Source organism: Staurois parvus, unplaced genomic scaffold, assembly GCF_062004578.1.
Source record: "Staurois parvus isolate SC_StPar_1 unplaced genomic scaffold, SC_StPar_1.0 ptg000750l, whole genome shotgun sequence".
Taxonomy (NCBI): Eukaryota; Metazoa; Chordata; class Amphibia; order Anura; family Ranidae; genus Staurois; species Staurois parvus.
In genome coordinates, this window is record NW_028318546.1 from 3,757,561 (window position 1) to 3,777,490 (window position 19,930).

At 39.3% G+C, this 19,930-nt stretch overlaps 1 protein-coding gene across 4 annotated transcripts in view; it reads left to right on the plus strand.

Annotated features, from left to right (window-relative positions):
* Positions 1-13,040, plus strand: part of LOC149445028 (fibroblast growth factor 12) — a 705,992-nt gene extending 692,952 nt beyond the window's left edge. For all 4 annotated transcript variants that reach the window (XM_089654318.1, XM_089654317.1, XM_089654316.1 and 1 more), the window contains one exon: positions 9,725-13,040. In XM_089654318.1, coding sequence (XP_089510444.1) covers positions 9,725-9,843 — 119 coding nt within the window. In that variant the 3' untranslated portion in view covers positions 9,844-13,040. The remainder of the gene's footprint in view (positions 1-9,724) is intronic.
* Positions 13,041-19,930: the final 6,890 nt, after the last annotated feature.

The following is a 19,930-nucleotide window of genomic DNA, read 5'->3' on the forward strand; positions in this document are numbered from 1 at the left end:
CTGTGGAACTTAAGGAGTTACTCCTCTGCATTGTGTAAAAACGCTGTTTGATCCTGACTTCTCTGACCCTCCCCTTCTTCCAGTATCTCCCTCTTATCTCCTGATAAGACATATTGTGTGAAATCACTTTGCACATGCTCAGTTTGGTGTGTATTGCTAGAGTGGTGTTTATTTTCTTGGGAGAGTGCATGTGATCAGCACAGGGCCAATCAGCACTGTCCAGACAGTTGTAAGGGGTTCTGCATCCTCCTAGAGCAGAATGAAAAAATTCCTCCTACAAGCTTTGACATGTGCTCTACTGGACACTGATAAAAGTCACAAGACACAAGGTATTTAGCAGTTTATATTTACTAAAATAATTACACTTCCATGTTCTGTGTACTGTGGAAGACCAGATATAATGGATGCAGGGTCCTGGGTTTACTAACACGTTAAGGTCTGGGGAGTTTCCCAGACATGCTTTACTGTTGGCATGACACAGGACTGATGGTAGCGCTCAGCTTTTTCTCCAGGTTTTTTCCAGATGCCCCAAACAATTGGAAAGGGGATTCATCAGAGAGAATGACTTTAGACCAGTCATCAGCAGTCCAATCCCTGTACCTTTTCCAGAATATCAGTCTGTCCCTGATGTTTTTCCTGGAGAGAAGTGGCTTCTTTGCTGCCCTTCTTGAAATGAAGCCATTCTCCAAAAAGCCTGCTTCCATTCCTGAGCATGCTCCGATCCTGCAACTGATTTAAACTATTAGGAGACAGTCCTGGTGCTTGCTAGGTTTTCTTGGGTGCCCTGAAGCCTTTTTCACAACAATTGAACCTTTCTCCTTAAAGTTCTTAATGATCCGATAAATGGTTGATTTAGGTGCAATCTTAGTAGTAGCGATATCTTTGCCTGTGAATCCCTATTTGTGCAAAGCAATGATGACTGCACATGTTTCCTGTGCAGGTAAATTAATATTTGTGTCATTCTCAAAACTTTTGGCCAGGGCTGTATATTATTCTCTTACTGCTGTATATCAACTTTGAGCTTTTTAAAGATATATGTCTGGGAAAATTGAAAAAACAAACAAACAAAAAAACCAAAAACATATTCAGTATATTACCTCCATACATGTACATTTTGCTATGTTTTATTCATTTACAAACTTTGTAAATTCAGAATCTATTTGATGAAGATGTGCCATAAATTCAGTGTGCTCCTAATTCTGATACGGTGAAATCTCAGGCAGTGTTGTTAATATAGCTAAAGTGTCTAAACCAGGGTTTCTCAACCAGGGTTCCTCCAGAGGTTGCTAGGGGTTCCTTGAGCAATTAGCAATATCTGCCTGTCAGATAAGCTGACACAATTGATATTTTTAGCTATCTGTAAGGGGGTAATTCTTCTTAATGACCACAAGTGTAAGGAACATTCTTCCCACTGACCATCACACGAATGTATCATGAGCTGTAGATACGGGAATTCTTAGCAGGGGTTCCCCGAGACCAAAAAGTCACTTCAGGGGTTCCTCTGTGTTTGAAAAGGTGTGAAAGGCTGGTCTAAACCATCAAACAACAATTTAAATTATACATAGGTAATTGAAATAACAATCATAATTTGCGAAAAAACAAATATAAGTGCAAATGAAACTGTGCATGTCATAAAAATTAGTCCACTCTAAAGCAATTCCTCATTTTCCAGGACCATGGCCTTGGAAATAATATGCTCGGTGCAAAACAGTTTCCCATGACTCCTCTGTGTCTTCTACCATTTTTGCTCACTACGTGCACACCCCATGAGATAAGCACTCACTAGATATTGTTGAACACATATCTCTAAGCTGGTTGAAATTTGCATCCATTTTCCTCCTCCAATGTGCAGGCTTTCTTAAAACTGTATTAAAAAAACAATATAAAAATAACTCATATTTCCACTGTTGAGCGATTATAATTGTTATCATCTCAGTTATTATTTGATGGTTTAGACACTATGGGGTTTATTTACTAAAGCTGGAGAGTCCAAAATCAGACTCCCTTCTGCATAGAAACCAATCACCTTCCAGGTTTCATTGCCAAAGCTTCATTGAACAAGCTGAGGTTAGAAGCTGATTGGTTTCTATGAAGAAGGGAGTCTGATTTTGGACTCCCCAGCTTTAGTAAATAAACCCCTATATATTGCTAGTATTTACAAAAATTTAGAACACTAGGATAGCTGGGCTATTCTCTTACAGCATAGCTTCAAATTTGGTTTAATGTCATTAGAATTTTATTTGATTTGGTATACAGTTCTTACACTCCAGGTTTGTTGAGAACAAAAAAATCCCAAGGTGAACTAACAAACTTTTTTTCATAGATTTTTACTCTAGTCTCCTTTTCTTATGATATTCATTTAGACCTTGTCATGTATTTTCAAACTGATTGCTAAGTGGGAAGGTCTGCCTTTATTATCGCCATATGAGCAGTTTCAGTGTTGGATTTAGAAAATTAATAATTTCACAGATTCAGACATTTAATAGACCAATTCAGGTTTTCTGAAGTTTTCTTGTAAAGCTTTCCCATCTCCTTTAGTGTAAGCTACATGGTAAAATACTTAACTTGCAGACCTTCGCTGAGTGGTCCCACACAGGCTATGCATGAAAGAAGTCCTGCAACTATTGCACATATATACTGTGGCCTCATTTGTTCCTATAGATAGTTTGTACAAATGGGAAACACAGCCTTCCAGAAATGTATTGACCTTCCTTGTAAATTAATTAGGTTGTGTGTAATTGTCAGGGCGTGGACTTGAACCTGGGACCTCTTCTCACTGAGCTACCTGGGATGCTAGACAACACTCTGCCTGATCTATTGGACAATCCTGGCTTGTTCCTTGTTTTCTGATGAACCTTGAACTTCTTGCTCCTCCCAGGAACTTCCTGATTTAAGCCATTTCTCTGCACTTCCTGTTTGCCAGATTATTGTGCCTTCTCCAGCTAGTATCTCACTTTGTTTCTCCTGCGTCCGTCCATACCTTCGCTACCGACCTTTGGCTTGTTTCTTGACTACGATTCTGCCTCATCCCAACCTGCTACCGCTTGTTACCGACCCTTGCTTGTTTACTGACTACGCTGCTGCTAGATCCCTACCTGCCATATCAGTTACTGGATCCTGGCTTGCTCACTTCCTGGTGGGGTGATCCTGAGAACTGTGACCTGGTACTAACACGCAGCAAAATCCATCTCCACCATCAGGAGCTCTGGTGAATACCGGTTAGTGCTTAGACCCCGCACCTCAGGTGAGCCTGCGTCATTTCCCAGGTTGACCTGCTTGTTTACCTATCCTGTTGGTTGGTCTGCTGCTATAGCTACTGGCCTCTGAACCTGACCTCACACCGTGAGAGAATAATCTGGCCTAAACATGGAGGCGGCCGAAGCAGATGCCATGGCCCCTTTTAGGCAGCGAATTTCAGAGCTGCAAGAGTTTGGTGTTACCTATAAAGAAAAATTTTCCGAACTGCAAAGTGTAGTAAAGGGGCAACAGGAAGAAATCCATGCTCTGCAGAGACGATTGCTGGACTTGTGTTCCCGCGATATTGCTAATACATGGATGCCTCTGCCACTCAAGTTCAATGGGGACTGCCGCCATTACAGAGGTTTCCTTAACCAATGCCGCATTTTTTTCCAGATGCAACCTGCTGCATTAAATTCTGAGAAACAGAAGGTATTGTTTGTTATAAACCTCCTGACTGAGGAAGCCCTAGCTTGGGCCTATCATATAGAACAATACAGCGCACCTTTAAACAATTTTGAGACTTTTGTGACTGCAATGAACCAGGTATTTGATGATCCCAACCGCTGCGCTACCACTGAAGCAAAGCTGCATAATTTGCGGCAGGGTAGATGCTCTGTTGCTGCGTATACAGCTGAAGAGATTGGGAATATTTGGAAGTAATGGTGGCATGCGTTTCTCTGCTAATCAGTTCAGTCAGAAGGATATCAAAAAATTCTCCAGATTCTAACATACCTGAACCTGTGCAGGTAGATGCTATTAAGAAATCCATTTCTACTCAAGAGAAAGTGAAAAGAGTTACTGCCTGACATGGTAGAGGTCCCAGGTTCAAGTCCAGGCACTGACAGTAATAGGCACAGAGCAAAGACAGAACTTTTTTGTGCAAAGGCTGTGGCATGCCAGCAGGGTCACACACTGAGGAACCTCCATAACTGGGCTGTAGGTAAGCATTTTATACTGCGAATAACTTTATTAAAAGGGAAGTTTTTATTTAACTGTCCCAAGAAGTCCAGGTAGCAACATTTTAATTTTCTGCCAGTATTTTCTAAAAAATCATAGCTGGTCTCAGATTAAAATGAAAAGGTAATTTTACTAATATCAAATTAAAATAGCATGTACATTTTTTTTAAAATAGTGAAGTTTTCTTTCAGGCACATGCTTGCTGCGCTTTTGACATTTGTTTTCAAGTATCTGATATTAATATGGAAATGTTGCCGATCTCACATTGTTGTACACTTTGATGGAATTGTAATTTCTCTGATTTAGCATGTTTATTTTTGCACTGGTATATAATTTGACATGATATAATCTTATTTTTGTGCACACAATTTCAAGTATATATTCTTGAAAAGGACATACAAATTGACTTCTAGTTCCTCTTAAAAAGAGACATTTGTCCTTCAGGCAGATTATGTTTTTTTTGTCAGGCAGCTGTCATCCTGGAAAGATTAGTAGGTGATATTACCAACTCCCAGAATATGATTTTCTTATCTTTTAATATCCAGCAAATCAATTCAAAAAGCATATACTGTGACAGACTTGTTTTCTTAAATCTAGGTTAGAAATATGAAAAAAATACATTGATCCTTGAATGCAGTTTCTTTGTGAAAATCTGCAGGTGCAAAAGTAGGCCAAAAACAGTAATGTTTATTGTGATCAGAACAACTGAAAGTATAATTAAAATATACGTCAGTCCCTGGACTTCTGAACTATTGCATGTATTGGATACTCCAGCAGTGAATTCTCCCTGGCATAGTTCTTGACTCTTTCCACTTACAATTTTTGATGTTCTTGCCCACATTTGTATGTTCCAAGATCCCCTGTTGCATTCATCATAGCAAAACAATTAATAGAAATCCAACAATGAGAATGGGACCTCTAATAATGGCCACAATAGCTGTGCAGACTGAACCAAAGAAATCAATTGCAGAAATGTCACTAATTGTCCCCAAGATGTCAGGTTGTTTAACTCTCCAGCTTCTAGCAAAAAGTAAAATATATCTGTTGTCAGTGAAATGATCCTTAACCACTTCAAGTCCAGGCACTTTTACCCCCTTCCTGTTCAGGACAATTTTCAGCTTTCAGCGCTATCACACTTTGAATGACAATTACGTGATCATGCAACACTGTGCCCATATGAATTTTTTAGCATTTTTTTGAGACAGATAAAACTTTATTTTGGTGGTATTTATTCACCACTGGGATTTTTATTTTATTTGCTATATAAATGAAAATGTCCAAACATTTTTTAAAAAAAAGTGTTATTCTTATAAAATTTTGCAAATAAATAATCTTTCTTCATAAATCTTGGCCAAAATGTATTCAGTTATCTTTTTAGTAAACAAAAAAAAAATAACCCAAATTAGTTTATAACCAAAAATTATATATTTTAAAAATTTTCTTTTACATTTATTTTTTTATATTATTTATGTTTTTGTTTTTTGTACATACCATCACCCTAGCAGTACAGTGTCACCATAGTGACACTGTACTGTACTACTTGTGAGGGGTAATGAAGATTTTTTTTTTTTTTTTTTTTTTTTTTTACACTGATTGCTTTTACACCCATAAAGGCTGTAAAAGCAATTGTTTCTCCTTCTCTCTGGCTGCATTCTTGTAGCCATTGAGAAATACTGTGAGAGCTGTGATTGGTCACAGCTTGTCACATGGTACAAGGCTGTTGTGAATAGCCTTGTACCATGTGATCTCTGTGATCATCCACATATTTCACACGTAGTAAGCAATGATGTCAGAAGTGACATCTTGCTTACTACTCTTTATGTGATCACTGATTGGCCAATCAGTGATCACATGATCGGGACCTCACACAGAGGTCCCGTACAACGATTGGTGTTTGGCTGTGTCCTCAGGACACAGTGGGCACCGGATCGCGGTACTGTGTGCTCCCAGGGAGCGCACACACGCAGGGAAGCGGGGAGGACGTTTATAAATGGCCACCCGTCCCTGCACTGTTCCTGTCCGGCCATTTATATACATGGGCCGGAAGGGAAGTGGTTAAAGTTCTGATCACTGTGGTTAGAAACAAATGTTGATTTGACCCACTAGCCATTAAAAATCAAACAAATGTTCCTAAAATGAAAATGTTCAAACTGATTTCTACTAGATTATGGCAAGCTTTCATGGTAACATGTTTGTTTTTTTAAAGTTCGACCCACATAAATAATTATGGTAAGGTAAAATAAGGTAAACATTGCTATAATAACTCCTGAAATATAATTTTACAAGATCTCTGCTTTCAGAAAATATATCATGTTGAGAGAGTTAACTGAATTGTACATTTCATAATGTGTGTTTTAGGGCTAGTGTAGATGAGTGTTTGAGATGCGTTACCCTTCAAATCTGTTGCTGGATTTAACCATATTTGACTAGAAGCAGCCAAGCATGGTAAAAAACACACTTTGTAAATGTTATCCTTCTAATCTGCTTCCAAGGCAATAGCCTACAGGAGCCTTGTGATAAATGTTGCCCTAACTTGAACTGTATGTAAAACCACTTTTAATGTACAAAAAAAAAAAATTCTCGCATGTATGCCTACAAGTATGTGTATATACATACACTTATATATATATACAGTGGGGCAAAAAAGTATTTAGTCAGCCACCAATTGTGCAAGTTCTCCCATTTAAAAAAAAGAGAGAGGCCTGTAATTGGCATCATAGGTAGACCTCAACTATGAGGGACAAAATGAGAAAAAAAATCCAGACAATCACATTGGCTGATTTGGAAAGAATTTATTTTCAAATTATGGTGGAAAATAAGTATTTGGTCAATATCAAAAGTTCATCTCAATACTTTGTTATATATCCTTTGTTGGCAATGTGTCAGGGAACGAGAAGATCGCCGCGGCGATCGAATCTGCACATGCGTAGAATCCTGACAAAACATACAGGCAGGCGGGCACTAGGACCCAAGCGTGCCTGTCACCAATGATGGTGCCGGGCAAGCACCAGGACCCTGTCAGGAGTCGGGCAGGCTATTTAAACCCGGCTTTTGCAATGCTCAATTGCCGTATGGTCTTATCTGTGTTCCTGAGAGTAGATTGTTTGTTGCCGACCCTGCCTGACCCTGATTTGCTGTCCGTCTCCTGTCCTGATCCCTGGCTTTGTCTGACCATTCTCCTGCTTAACCCCGCATGTTCTGACCTCCTGTTGACGAACCTGGCTTGTGACCTGTTTATCCCTCTGCCTGCTGATTCTGTACTATACCGCCACCACTGTTACCGACCCGGCCTGCCCGACGCTGCTCTAGTTACCTTCTCACATCACATTCTTACCCGCTATACACCTTCTACGGTGCCTCTACCACAGCTGAGTGAACCCAGGGGCCGTGACCTGGTCTCGGCCTGCTCCAAGTCCATCCCCACCATCAGGGGCCCTGGTGAACAAGCAGGTCGGAGCTTAGATTCCGCGCCTTGGGGGATTCCGGTCTGTGGAGTGCTAGATTCTACCGCGGTTGGATTCCTGACACAATGACAGAGGTCAAACGTTTCCTGTAAGTCTTCACAAGGTTGGCACACACTGTTGCTGGTATGTTGGCCCATTCCTCCATGCAGATCTCCTCTAGAGCAGTGATGTTTTGGCGCTGTCACTGGGCAACACGGATTTTCAACTCCCTCCAAAGGTTTTCTATGGGGTTGAGATCTGGAGACTGGCTAGGCCACTCCAGGACCTTGAAATGCTTCTTACGAAGCCACTCCTTCGTTGCCCGGGCGGTATGTTTGGGATCATTGTCATGTTGGAAGACCCAGCCACGTTTCATCTTCGATGCCCTTGCTGATGGAAGGAGGTTTGCACTCAAAATCTCACGATACATGGTCCCATTCATTCTGTCCTGTACATGGATCAGTCGTCCCGGTCCCTTTGCGGAGAAACAGCCCCAAAGCATGATGTTGCCACAACCATGCTTCACAGTAGGTATGGTGTTCTTTGGATGCAACTCAGCATTCTCTCTCCTCCACACATGACAAGTTGTGTTTCTACCAAACAGTTCTATTTTGGTTTCATCTGACCATATGACATTCTCCCAATCCTCTTCTGGATCATCCAAATGCTCTCTAGCAAACTTCAGACGGGCCCGGACATGTACTGGCTTAAGCAGGGGGACACGTCTGGCACTGCAGGATCTGAGTCCCTGGCGGCATAATGTGTTACTGATGGTAGCCTTTGTTACGTTGGTCCCAGCTCTCTGCAGGTCATTCACTAGGTCCCCCCGTGTGGTCCCGGGATTTTTGCTTACCGTTCTTGTGATCATTTTGACCCCACGGGGTGAGATCTTGTGTGGAGCCCCAGATCGAGGGAGATTATCAGTGGTCTTGTATGTCTTCCATTTTCTAATTATTGCTCCCACAGTTGATTTGTTCACACCAAGCTGCTTGCCTATTGCAGATTCAGTCTTCCCAGCCTGGTGCAGGTCTACAATTTTGTTTCTGGTGTCCTTCGACAGCTCTTTGGTCTTCACCATAGTGGAGTTTGGAGTGTGACTGTTTGAGGTTGTGGACAGGTGTCTTTTATACTGATAACAAGTTCAAACAGGTGCCACTGATACAGGTAATGAATGCAGGACAGAGGAGCCTCTTAAAGAAGGTACAGGTCTGTGAGATCCAGAGATCTTGCTTGTTTGTCGGTGACCAAATACTTATTAAATTCTTTCCAAATCAGCCAATGTGATTGTCTGGATTTTTTTTCTCATTTTGTCTCTCATAGTTGAGGTCTACCTATGATGCCAATTACAGGCCTTTCTCATCTTTTTAAGTGGGAGAACTTACACAATTGGTGGCTGACTAAATATGTTTTTGCCCCACTGTATGTATATGTATGTATGTATGTATATATATATATATATATATATATATATATAGGGTTGTTTTATACAACTGAACCTCAGCATTATTACTTGAATTTTTTAATTTTGGTGTTCTTTTGTGTATTTCTCCCAGATCTGTGCTCTAATCCAATGTTGAAACCTTTCCTTTATGTAGGAGCTTCCTGTAATAATAAAGACCAGTCACTGCTACTCTATCTGCTTGTGCTGGGTGACTGGGCTTGTATCCACCCCTTTGTAGCTTTCTGCAGACAGCCTGTAGTGGGTGGACCTTCCCACAGCTCTGATCTCTGCACAGGCTATGTGTAGCATAGTGGTGTCACTGGGTTTGCAAAAGCATCTGGTGCACAGAAAGTGGATTTGCGTCTGTTGTGCATATTGATGAATATATTAAATTTCTGGATTTTGTGCATAGAGTTCAGCTTTAAATATAGTTCTGATTATGACTAATTCTACAATAGATAGATCGATTTTTTATTTATTTTCTCATTCTTTAAAACCCACTAAGTATGTACAATTACAGCATGTACTGTTTTTCAAGCTTTTTTTACACATCAAGGGAAAGCAAAGCACATAAAGGCTAATGGGACCAATGATGTTTGACCCTTCACTCTGCAAGAACTAATTGTTTTCATTTGTTTTGCAGTGTGCATGTACAGAGAGCCATCACTGCATGAAATTGGAGAGAAGACAGGACGTTCAAGAAAAAGTTCAGGGACACCAACCATGAATGGTGGAAAAGTTGTTAATCAAGAGTCAACATAGCCAAGATCCTGCCCTGTCCTGACAGTGAACCCGTTGGAAAGTCAGAAATGATACATATAAACTGACATGACAGGTTCCGCTGACTACGTTTTTGAACTCAAGTTTTCTTCTTTGGATAGAACAAAGAAATGGAAATTAAATTGCCTGTGCAATGTTTTAAACCAACCAGAAAAATATGAAGATAATACTTTGAATCTGGACTCCATTCATATTTTATGCAAAGTTTGCTGTGTGATCAAATTAGTTCCCATCTCTGCATAAAAAGTATACAATAAAGATATTACCTTTAAAATGACAACAAAGTTCTGGAGAAATGAATCTGAACAAATAAATCAGTCACAGCCACTAGGGTAACAATCCCTCTTTTGTGATATTCCTCTGTTTTCGATTTGTGTCTATCTATGAAGCACATCTGCTTTGTCTGTATACATGCCATCATATGTAGAAAGCACAGGCATACAAATATTTATTGTATTCACAATTGAAGACAGTTTGCAGAATTCACAGACATGATAGAGAAACTACATCCTTTACAAACCAAAGAATCTACAGTTTGTTTTTCTTTTAGAGAATGTATATCATTAAAAAACAAGTCTTATCAAGTAAATCAAGTAAAAAAACCACCACAAGAAACATGACGTACTATCAGTCCAATATGTCCCTTATGCTTCCTACTTCTCATTTTGTTAAAATCTTATTGCAATGATCCCCTCCCTGCCCCCATTGCCATCATCTTCCAGTGCTGCAAGGGTTAAAAGGGCCAAAGGACCTGTCAATTGCAGTAATCAAAATAGCAGACTATGCCCACCATTCCTAAACAACTGCTCTATACATAGAAACTGTACTATAGCTTCTATGGATGAAAAACAATCTCTGAATGGAGGAGGTGGACCTTTAATTTATCCTTGTGACCTCCATTCAGAGATTGTTTATTGTCTGTAGTACAGTTTATATAAAAGGAGGAGATAAGTGGAAAGGGTGAGCAAAGTCAGCACTGTGGAGCGTATATGACAGATCCTCTGGCTCTATTAACCCCTGCAACCCCAAAAGGTTACAAGGGTTCGAGTGAGAGGGAGGCTAATTTAAACGGAATAAGGTTAGGCATTCATCAAATTGGTAGACAGTCATGTTCCTTATGCTGATTTTTTAATTTAGCTAAACTTAGGCTTTAATGCTAAACAGCCAGAAAGAAAATCTTGAGCAACCTCCTTACCTTTGCCATCACTTCTCTGCCTCTCAGAGCACCGCTGCCACTGTATACAAATCTTGGTACTTCTTTTATATAGGAAAGTATGTGACATGTCACCTGCCTCCCCCAATGAAGCACTTAGGGTGTAACTGCTGTCAAAATTGGAGTAGGGGGTATGCCACTCACTGTGCATTTTGCTTTATAATTTTAGGTATTATCATTTTTAGTTTTGACTTTTGTAGGTTGGTGGCAAGGAATAGAGTGGTGGGAAAATGACAGTAAAGGTAAAAAAGGGAGAGACAATTGGTTTGGAATTTCTTTATTTTGGCAGGATAGCTTTAAAATGAACCTGCTCTTTTTTCCATTTCAAACTAAAACTGCTGCTTAAGGACAGCTACCCAAGTCCTCTGGCCAGAAAAGACTCCTTGTGCCCTTCTGCAATTAGTTTAACTTTACAATGGACTTTTCAATTGGCAGCATATGTCTCAGCCTCCCCTGTTGAGATTGTCTTGCTGGCCAAAAAGGCACACTCATGGTACAGATGTCATTGGGTAAATGGAATTTAGCTGAATTGAATTACTGAAATTTTCTTTCTGTCCTTACTAAATAAAGACCCATCTGTGTAAACAAAGTAACTGTATTCTATATGTAAATTTAATTCTAGCCAAAAACTTTATTTTTTTCAGTTTTGGATTAAGTGGGGCAAGGTTAGAAACTCTGTAAGTTTCAGCTGCTGTCTGGGGCCCTTTGAAGGATACCTTCCTATGTTTCCTTTACTAATGACCATCTGTACAAGGGGGGAGGGATAATTTCTACAATAGTGATACAGACATCAATTCCAACCTGAGATTCCAATCCTTGCCCATACAGTTCAAAACAAAAAAATGTTTTTTTTGGTTGGGAATCAATTTCCAATGACAATTTGGTCTCTAGCTATTTATAAAGAAAAAAAGTAAATGTATTGTAACTTACCTGTTTTTACTGAAACCATTTAAGACTTTTTGATTTCCTTCTAGGTCAAAATAACAATGTATTGTTGCTTATAATATTGTGTCTGTGAATTCCACCCATCGCCATTACTAAAAAAAACCCTGTGGGCAAGCTTATTTGGCATGTTGTGAATGCATGTAATGGTAATGATTATAAAATGTGAATGTGTCCTTAAGTTGAGCTCCATGCTCCATTTTAAAATGAGCACAATCAAAAATTAGCAGAAAAAGCCTCTATATATATATATATATTTATATATATATATATATATACATACTGAAGGGCTGGTGGTAGCTGGATTTATTTTTAAAAGGGAAAAGAACACTAAGGCCTTTATGTAAAAGAGCAATGAACACAGTGCAGTAAACAGTAGCAACCAGTTACATATAATCTGTCACTTGTCACTGGATTGCCTATAGTACCATACCTCCCAGTAACATATAGTTAGTGAAGGCTTTTAAGCTCTCCTCTGAGCTTCCTAGAGTATGACTACTTAGTTAAGCACTGCCCCTTTTGGCATCCAAAAAGTCAGTTCATAGGGATGCTTCAAACTGCCAAAATGTGATTGCTTGCTGTGGGATACTGCACGTCATTGCCTTATCACACTTTAACAGTCTGGTGTGACTTCTTAACATTAACAAGCATGCTAAAGATAGAAAATACAAATATTTTGTACATAGTTCTGGAATGCTGCTATGAAGGGCTTCCATTTGCAGATTAGCTTTTTATTTAGATACAAATCAAAATAGATATTATTATAGATATTTTTCTGTTACAAAAATGGAAATGAATTGCAATATAAAATTATAATGTTTGAATGCCAATGATTATAGCTAGAGGGATGCATGAATCCAGCTTGTTCTGTTTTGACTTGCATTTGCACATTTTATTTGCTAGATTGGGTTCAGTATAGAGTGAAGGGCAGGGAGAGAGATTTTGTAAGGGTTGAAGGGTAGGGCATTTTTTTAATGTTTTGACCACATTTTAGCTTGTTAAATAAAAAAAACAAAAACATTTATTGGATCTGTGGCAAATGACTATGTTGGTGCACTGCATTATTTAACATTTTAATTTGCTCTGTGATTTCCTTGCAGCAATTCTCCAGAATTCACTGTACATAATGCGACTCTTGAGTCATACATAACAGATGTCAACCTGTTATAGGCACAATATAAGAAGTTGTTGCGTTGGCTGACAGTTCTTGCAGTTAAAATGCAGGGTCCTTCAGTTTTCCTCTCTTTTTATCTGTTCCTTGCCCTTGGCTGAGGGTTCATACACGCAAGATCAAAACAAACAATTCTACTACACTTAAATGGGTTTTTCACATTCATACAATTAATATAAAATCTAATAGAAGTGAAAGTAAAAGCATTTCTCCTCCTCCAACTCTTCCAGACAATTGTTTTAATACGTTTCACAAACTGGACAGAGCTTCTTGCTCTTTTTGTGTTGAGACCCAGCTCTGGCATCCAAAAAACATTAATTTCATAGGGCATGAGCAGTGTGAGACAATACTATCTTTCATGACCAGATCAGTATGCATCGGTTAACTTGAAGAAAGCAAAGAATTTGCTTACCTACATTTTTTTTAAATATTTTAAGGGCATAATAGGATTTATATTTGTCACACTCTTCTAATAAATAACTTTGCTTATATTGTTTATTTAAAGCTAACCACTAGCCAAACATGTAAAAGATATACAATTTTTATTATTTTACATCGATTGCATTGTACTCTGACAGCTATAGCCTGCAGGCTTCAGCTTCACTGTACATAAATCTGTGCAAACAGCTAAAGTCAGCAGGTTTGTATTTTTCTTGTTCAAATGTTTTATTGAATGAACAAGATATCATGAACACATTACATTCAAAACATCGTAAAGAGATGAATGCAATCAATCTGGAGAGATATGAGATTGGGAATAATCAAAACAACAGTGAAACATACACTATATTGCCAAAAGCATTGAGACACCCCTCAAAATCATTGGATTCAGGTGTTCCAATAACCTCCATGGCCACAGGTGTTTAAAATCAAGCAACTAGGCATGTAGACTGCTTCTACAGACATTCGTGAAAGAATGGGTCATTCTCAGGAGCTCAGTGAATTCAAGAGTGGTACCGTGATAGGTTGCCACCTGTACAATAAGTCCATCCATGAAATTTCCTCGCTACTAAATAGTCCACGGTCAACTGTTAGTGGTATTATAACAAAGTGGAAGCAACTGGGAAGAACAGCAAATCAGCCACGAAGTGGTAGGCCATGTAAAATGACAGAGCGGGGTCAGCGTATGCTGAAGCACACAGTGCATAGAAGTCATCAACTGTCTGCAGAGTCAATAGCTAAAGACCTCCAAACTTCATTTGGCCTTCAGATTAGCACAACAACAGTGTGCAGAGAGCTTCATGGGATGGGTTTCAATGGCAAAGCAGCTGCATCCAAGCCTTACATCACCAAGTGCAATCCAAATGCAGTGGTGTAAAGCACGCTACTACTGGACTCTAGAGCAGTGGAGACGTTGTCTCCAAAGTGATGAATCATGCTTCTCTGTCTGGCAATCCAATGGATGTGTCTGGGCTTGGCGGTTGCCAGGAGAACAGTACATTGTGCCAAGTGTAAAGTTTGGTGGAGGGGGGATTATGGTGTGGGGTTGTTTTTCAGGGGTTGGGCTTGGCCCCTTCCAGTGAAGGAAACTTTTAAGGCGTCAGCATACCGAGGCATTTTGGACAATGTCATGCTCTCAACTTTGAATAGAAAGGAGCCATCCCCAAACTGTTCCCACAAACAAGATTTTGCACCAGTGCACAAAGCAAGGTCCATAAAGACATGGATGAGCGAGTTTGGGGTGGAGGAAGTTGACTGACCTGACCTCAACCCAATAGAACACCCTTGGGATAAATTAGAGCGGAGACCGCGAGCCAGGCCTTCTTGTTCAACATCAGTGCCTGACCTAACAAATGAATTTCTGGAAGAATGGTTAAACATTCCCATATACACACTCCTAAACCTTGCGGACAGCCTTCCCAGAAGAGTTGAAGCTGTTATAGCTACAAAGGGTGGGCCAACTCAATATTGAACCCTACGGACTAAGGCTGGGATGCCATTAAAATTCATGTGTGTGTAAAGGCAGGCATCCTATTACTTTTGACAATATAGTGTATTAGGATGGTCACGTCTAAGACAATGTAATTCCAGCTCAGTAGACAATTGGAGCTTAAATCATGGAATAAACAATTGTAATGGTAAATAATAATAAATTAACATGAATACACCAAATTCTAATAATAATAAGATAGAAAAATTGCCGTGAATTTCCTCAGGCCAGCAAGGGCTGGGGAGGCAGGTAGTAATAAGGTGATATCAAATTGCAGTAAGTGTAAATATGGGACATGTAGAGGCTTCAGTAAACTAGAACATAGAGTATCAGAAAAAATACATGAGGCAGACTGTTGTGATCAGAAGAGAAGAGTTTAGATAGAAAATATTGGAGAGACAGAGGGGGAAGGTAGCGGAGGAGGGATCCTCCAAAGAAGGTAGAGGGAAGGGGGCTGTCCGGGGGGGGGGGGGAACTGGGCCCTCTAGGGGGTGCTGTTGGAGTTGCATCACATGTATGCATATGCAGGTTTGTATTTTATAAAAACCTTGTGATCAGTATTATTTCTTGTTATGATTACATGATCCAAATCTATGCTGATTTGTTTCCCAAAGTAAGTGTAAACCAAAAAGTATCAATGACAGTGCTGTCTGTGTTCTCCTAAATCTATGATAGCTTACCGTTCTCTCACCACAGGGGCACAATGCTGAGGTACATTATTCTGCAGACTGTAGTCTAAAATGTTTTATTTTTCTTTTATTGCTTAGGTTTGCACATCTCACATTTGTTCTGGTGACTGTTGCCATCTGAGACAGGAACTGTAGTAAAATGTCCTAAAAGAAACAAAGACAGCAATAAAACCCCTTTTTGTAAGCAAACTAAAGAAGGGTTCGAGCTCCCAAATGGGTTTTATTGCTCTGGGGTAAAAAGAAATCTCTTACAAAGTGAACAGTCTTAGTGGCCTTTAGTAATTCAATCCTTATGTATCCTTTATCAGTTGATTTCCATTCAGTTTTTGTCTTTGTGATTTGTGAAACAGGAAGTAAGGGAAAGTCTCTCCTGGGGCTCCACCCATGTACTAACTGTCCCTGATTGGCTTTCTCGTCTCCAAAGAATAGCAGATACAGAGGATTTGATTGCAACAACACAGGATAATCCACGCAAATTTATGCACATCTGGTTTTGTTGGAACCGTTTTCAAACTACTCCAGAATATCACAGATTCATGGGAGACCTTCTGTAATTGGCTAATTGAACAAGAGTGCATGATATTGGAAGCATTAGACTGTCTACCCACTGCCTTTCTGACACCCAAGCTTTACTACCTTTCTTGTGGGGGGGAGAATTATTCCAGGAGTGGGACAACTTCTGTCTTTGGTGCCCCTCTCCTTTCCACGCCCCCCCCCCCCCCCTTCAGCCTCAGAGCCACAACTCAGTCAGCTGCATCCCAGCCCTTCATCGCACACCTCCCGTCCCTTCCCTCCTTTTTTTTTCTTTTCCCCCAATTACCCTCCTTTAGCCCTTAATATGTAATTACCCACTGTACTGTCCTCCCTATTCCCCCTTTTCTGTGTTCCCATGCCTCTGTCTTCAGTGCTCACCTCGCCAACCTCTTTTACTATTTTTCCCCCTTTTGGCCATCTGAACCCTTCCACGCAGTTTGACAGTTAATAGCCCGGCTCACTCCATGGCACTAACCCCTCAGCCCACCCTCCTATTTTTTTTCTCAATAGGGACCTTTGTGTTAATTTTGTGGCTAATATTTGGAACTTATATATTTAGTCTGAATGTGCCCTTCGATACACATATTGTAGCTGCTCCTGAGAGGCTGTACTGACTATCTCTTATGGGAATGTCTTTCTATGCAGGTCCCCAACAGGGACACATACAACATTAAGGGGATGGCTGACTTTAAGGCTTTTTGAACAATGTTAGAGTGTCTTAAGGAAAGGCTGCGTTGTCTCTCATTAACATACTGTACATTGCAAGAAGTCAAGCTTCTAAATCTTTAATCCTTTGTTAGGACAGCCAGTATCCCAATCTATATAATAAACCTTAATACTTATATAATAAAGCCATATAGTGCAAAAATGTATGAAGGTATAAAATCCACGCTTTTAATAAATCTCCTTACATTACAAACATCTCATAATCGCATTAAATTCCCCTGACTCCAACCTCTAGCAGCTTCCAGGAATGCCAGGCTGTGTTTCCCACACTAAAGATTTGTGTGATTGGTGCACTTGAAGGACCAAGCAGCACCCCACCTGGCTGCAATAAACTTGTGGCCGACCACCTGTTGCTCCTCAGGTCCTCAGGTGAGATGTTTTTAATGTAAGGAGATTTATTAAAACCGTGGATTTTATACCTTCATACATTTTTGCACTATATGGCTTTGTTCTTTCCCTCTATGACTACTATGGAGCATAAGAAGGTGGCAGTAATGAAGTGAACATTTAAGGGATCTGAAGGCATCCATGGAGATCTTGCTGGTGTATATCCCTTTCTGGATTCTTATACGTATATAAGTTGCATACGTTTGTATATGGTAAGGGTATGTAATTCAGCCACTTAGAAGTGTACACTGAATGTCATAGAGGAGTGTATATAATAATAGGGCACAAAGTGTTTCACTATAACTAGTATAGTCACAATTTGTGTGATTGGTGCACTAAATTAATAAGACATTACTTTGGGTATTATTTATGTAATTATTTTAAGGATTTTTCTTTTGCTTTGAATTGCACTTCAGTTATCGAAGTTATATGGAGTTTTTTTGGAAATTCCTTCTGCAATTTCCGAAAAAAACTCAGTATAACCTCGATAACTGACGTGCAAATTTATGAACTTTTTGGGGGATTTTTTTTATATTGTTTATGGACACAAAACAGGTTCACTGTATTGATACAGTGATTTTCAAAGGATTTGAAAAGTATTTATGGACATTTTTTGGAGGGGGATTTTTATGAACACTAGAAAGGTTTATTATATTGATTTATACTTTCAAAGGTGAAAGGAGGACTTTTGGTATTTGTTTCATGGGTTAATATAGAGCGTATTGGTTTTGGAAACCGATTTATAACTATAAAACAGTATCCAAATCTGCATTTTTAACTGATAATTAAGATCTGCCTGCAAATGTTAATTATCAGAGTACAGACAGGGTTAGCTATGATGAGCACAGACAAAGAAAACTAGAAGGATTTTACAGTGCTAGAACTTCTACAGCAGAACATCTATGAAGGGCAAGCAGCAAATTTTAAATATTTTTAAATTGTACTATGTAAATGAGAACATGTTACAAATATATAGTAGGTGTTATCACAATTTGGCTGCAAAAATGGGACTACACTTTAAGATGCATTCTGGCATGTAAAGAACACCAGTAACATATACAATAGCTACCCAACCAACCAATTAAGTGATTTCTGTATTAGCAACATGTTGAAACTGCCACAATAGTACTGTCTGGTTGCAATATGCAGAATTAGTTTCTGTTTCTCCATTATATTGAAACAGTTTATTTAATCATTTACTTTCCATGAAGCCCCTTCAACAGTTCTCATTTTTATGTGTTTTTGTTATTTCACAATATCAGTGGGTGAATATCTGGGGACCCCTTGTTTTAACCACTTGCCCTCCAGAGGATTTACCTCCCCTTCCTGACCGGGCCATTTTTTGCGATACGGTGTTGCGCTACGTTAACTGACAATTGTGCGGTCAAACAACACTGCACCCAAATGCAATTTATGTCCTTTTTTTTCCCCACAAATGGAACTTTCTTTTGGTGGTATTTGATCACCTGTGCTTTTTTTAATTTTTGTGCTATAAACAAAAAAGACTGACAATTTTGAAAAAAAAAAACAGTATTTTTGACTTTTTGCTATAAAACATATCCAGTAAAAAAATGTCATCATAAATTTAGTCCAATATGTATTCTGCTACATGTCTTTGCTAAAAAAAATCCCAATATGTGTAAATTAATTGGCTTACATGAAGGTTATAGCATCTACAAATGGCAGTATATATACTGGAATTTTTTTTTGGGGGGGTTTATACTAGTAATGGCAGCAATCAGCGCTATCGGTGATAACGGGACTGTGGCGGGCATTCTGACACTGGGTGGAAACTGACTGTTACTGACATCTCCAGTGACACTAATACAGTACAGTGATCAGTGCTAATAAAAAGCACTGATACTGTACTGACACTGGGAAGGAAGGGGTTAACATCTGGGGCGGTCAAAGGGTTAACTCTGTGCTGTGTGTGTTTCACATTATGTGCCATGTACTGTTTTACTATGTAAGCATGCTGCTTTGTATTGCTAAGCTATGTACAATCAAGCTGATTTCGCCATTTTGATTTCAGGTCTGACAATGCAGATAATTTTATTTTTAATTTTTCAAAGTTTCAATCCTAATACCCCCTTTCTCCCCATTTGTTCCCCATAAACCCATCATGTGGTAGTAATACTACTGGTTAAGAAACCCTGGGTTACACAGAAATGGTAGTCCATGAGGCGCAATACATTGCAGCCTTGATTGAACATTTCTTTATGGTTAAGCTAAACTAAACAGATAAAGTGAGGTAAATCCAGTTATTATACTGCAGTATGCACTGATTTATATCTTAGGAAAGTGCTGTAGGGATCTCAAGGGTGAGAGGAGATCCCCATTATCCTCACATGTAACACTCCATCACAAGGATAATAGAAAATAAGAAGACAGATAATCTAATTGTGCCTATATTTCTTTAGTAAAACCACACTATAAAAACATATACATGCTTACAGTCTCATATGCTATAACCCAAC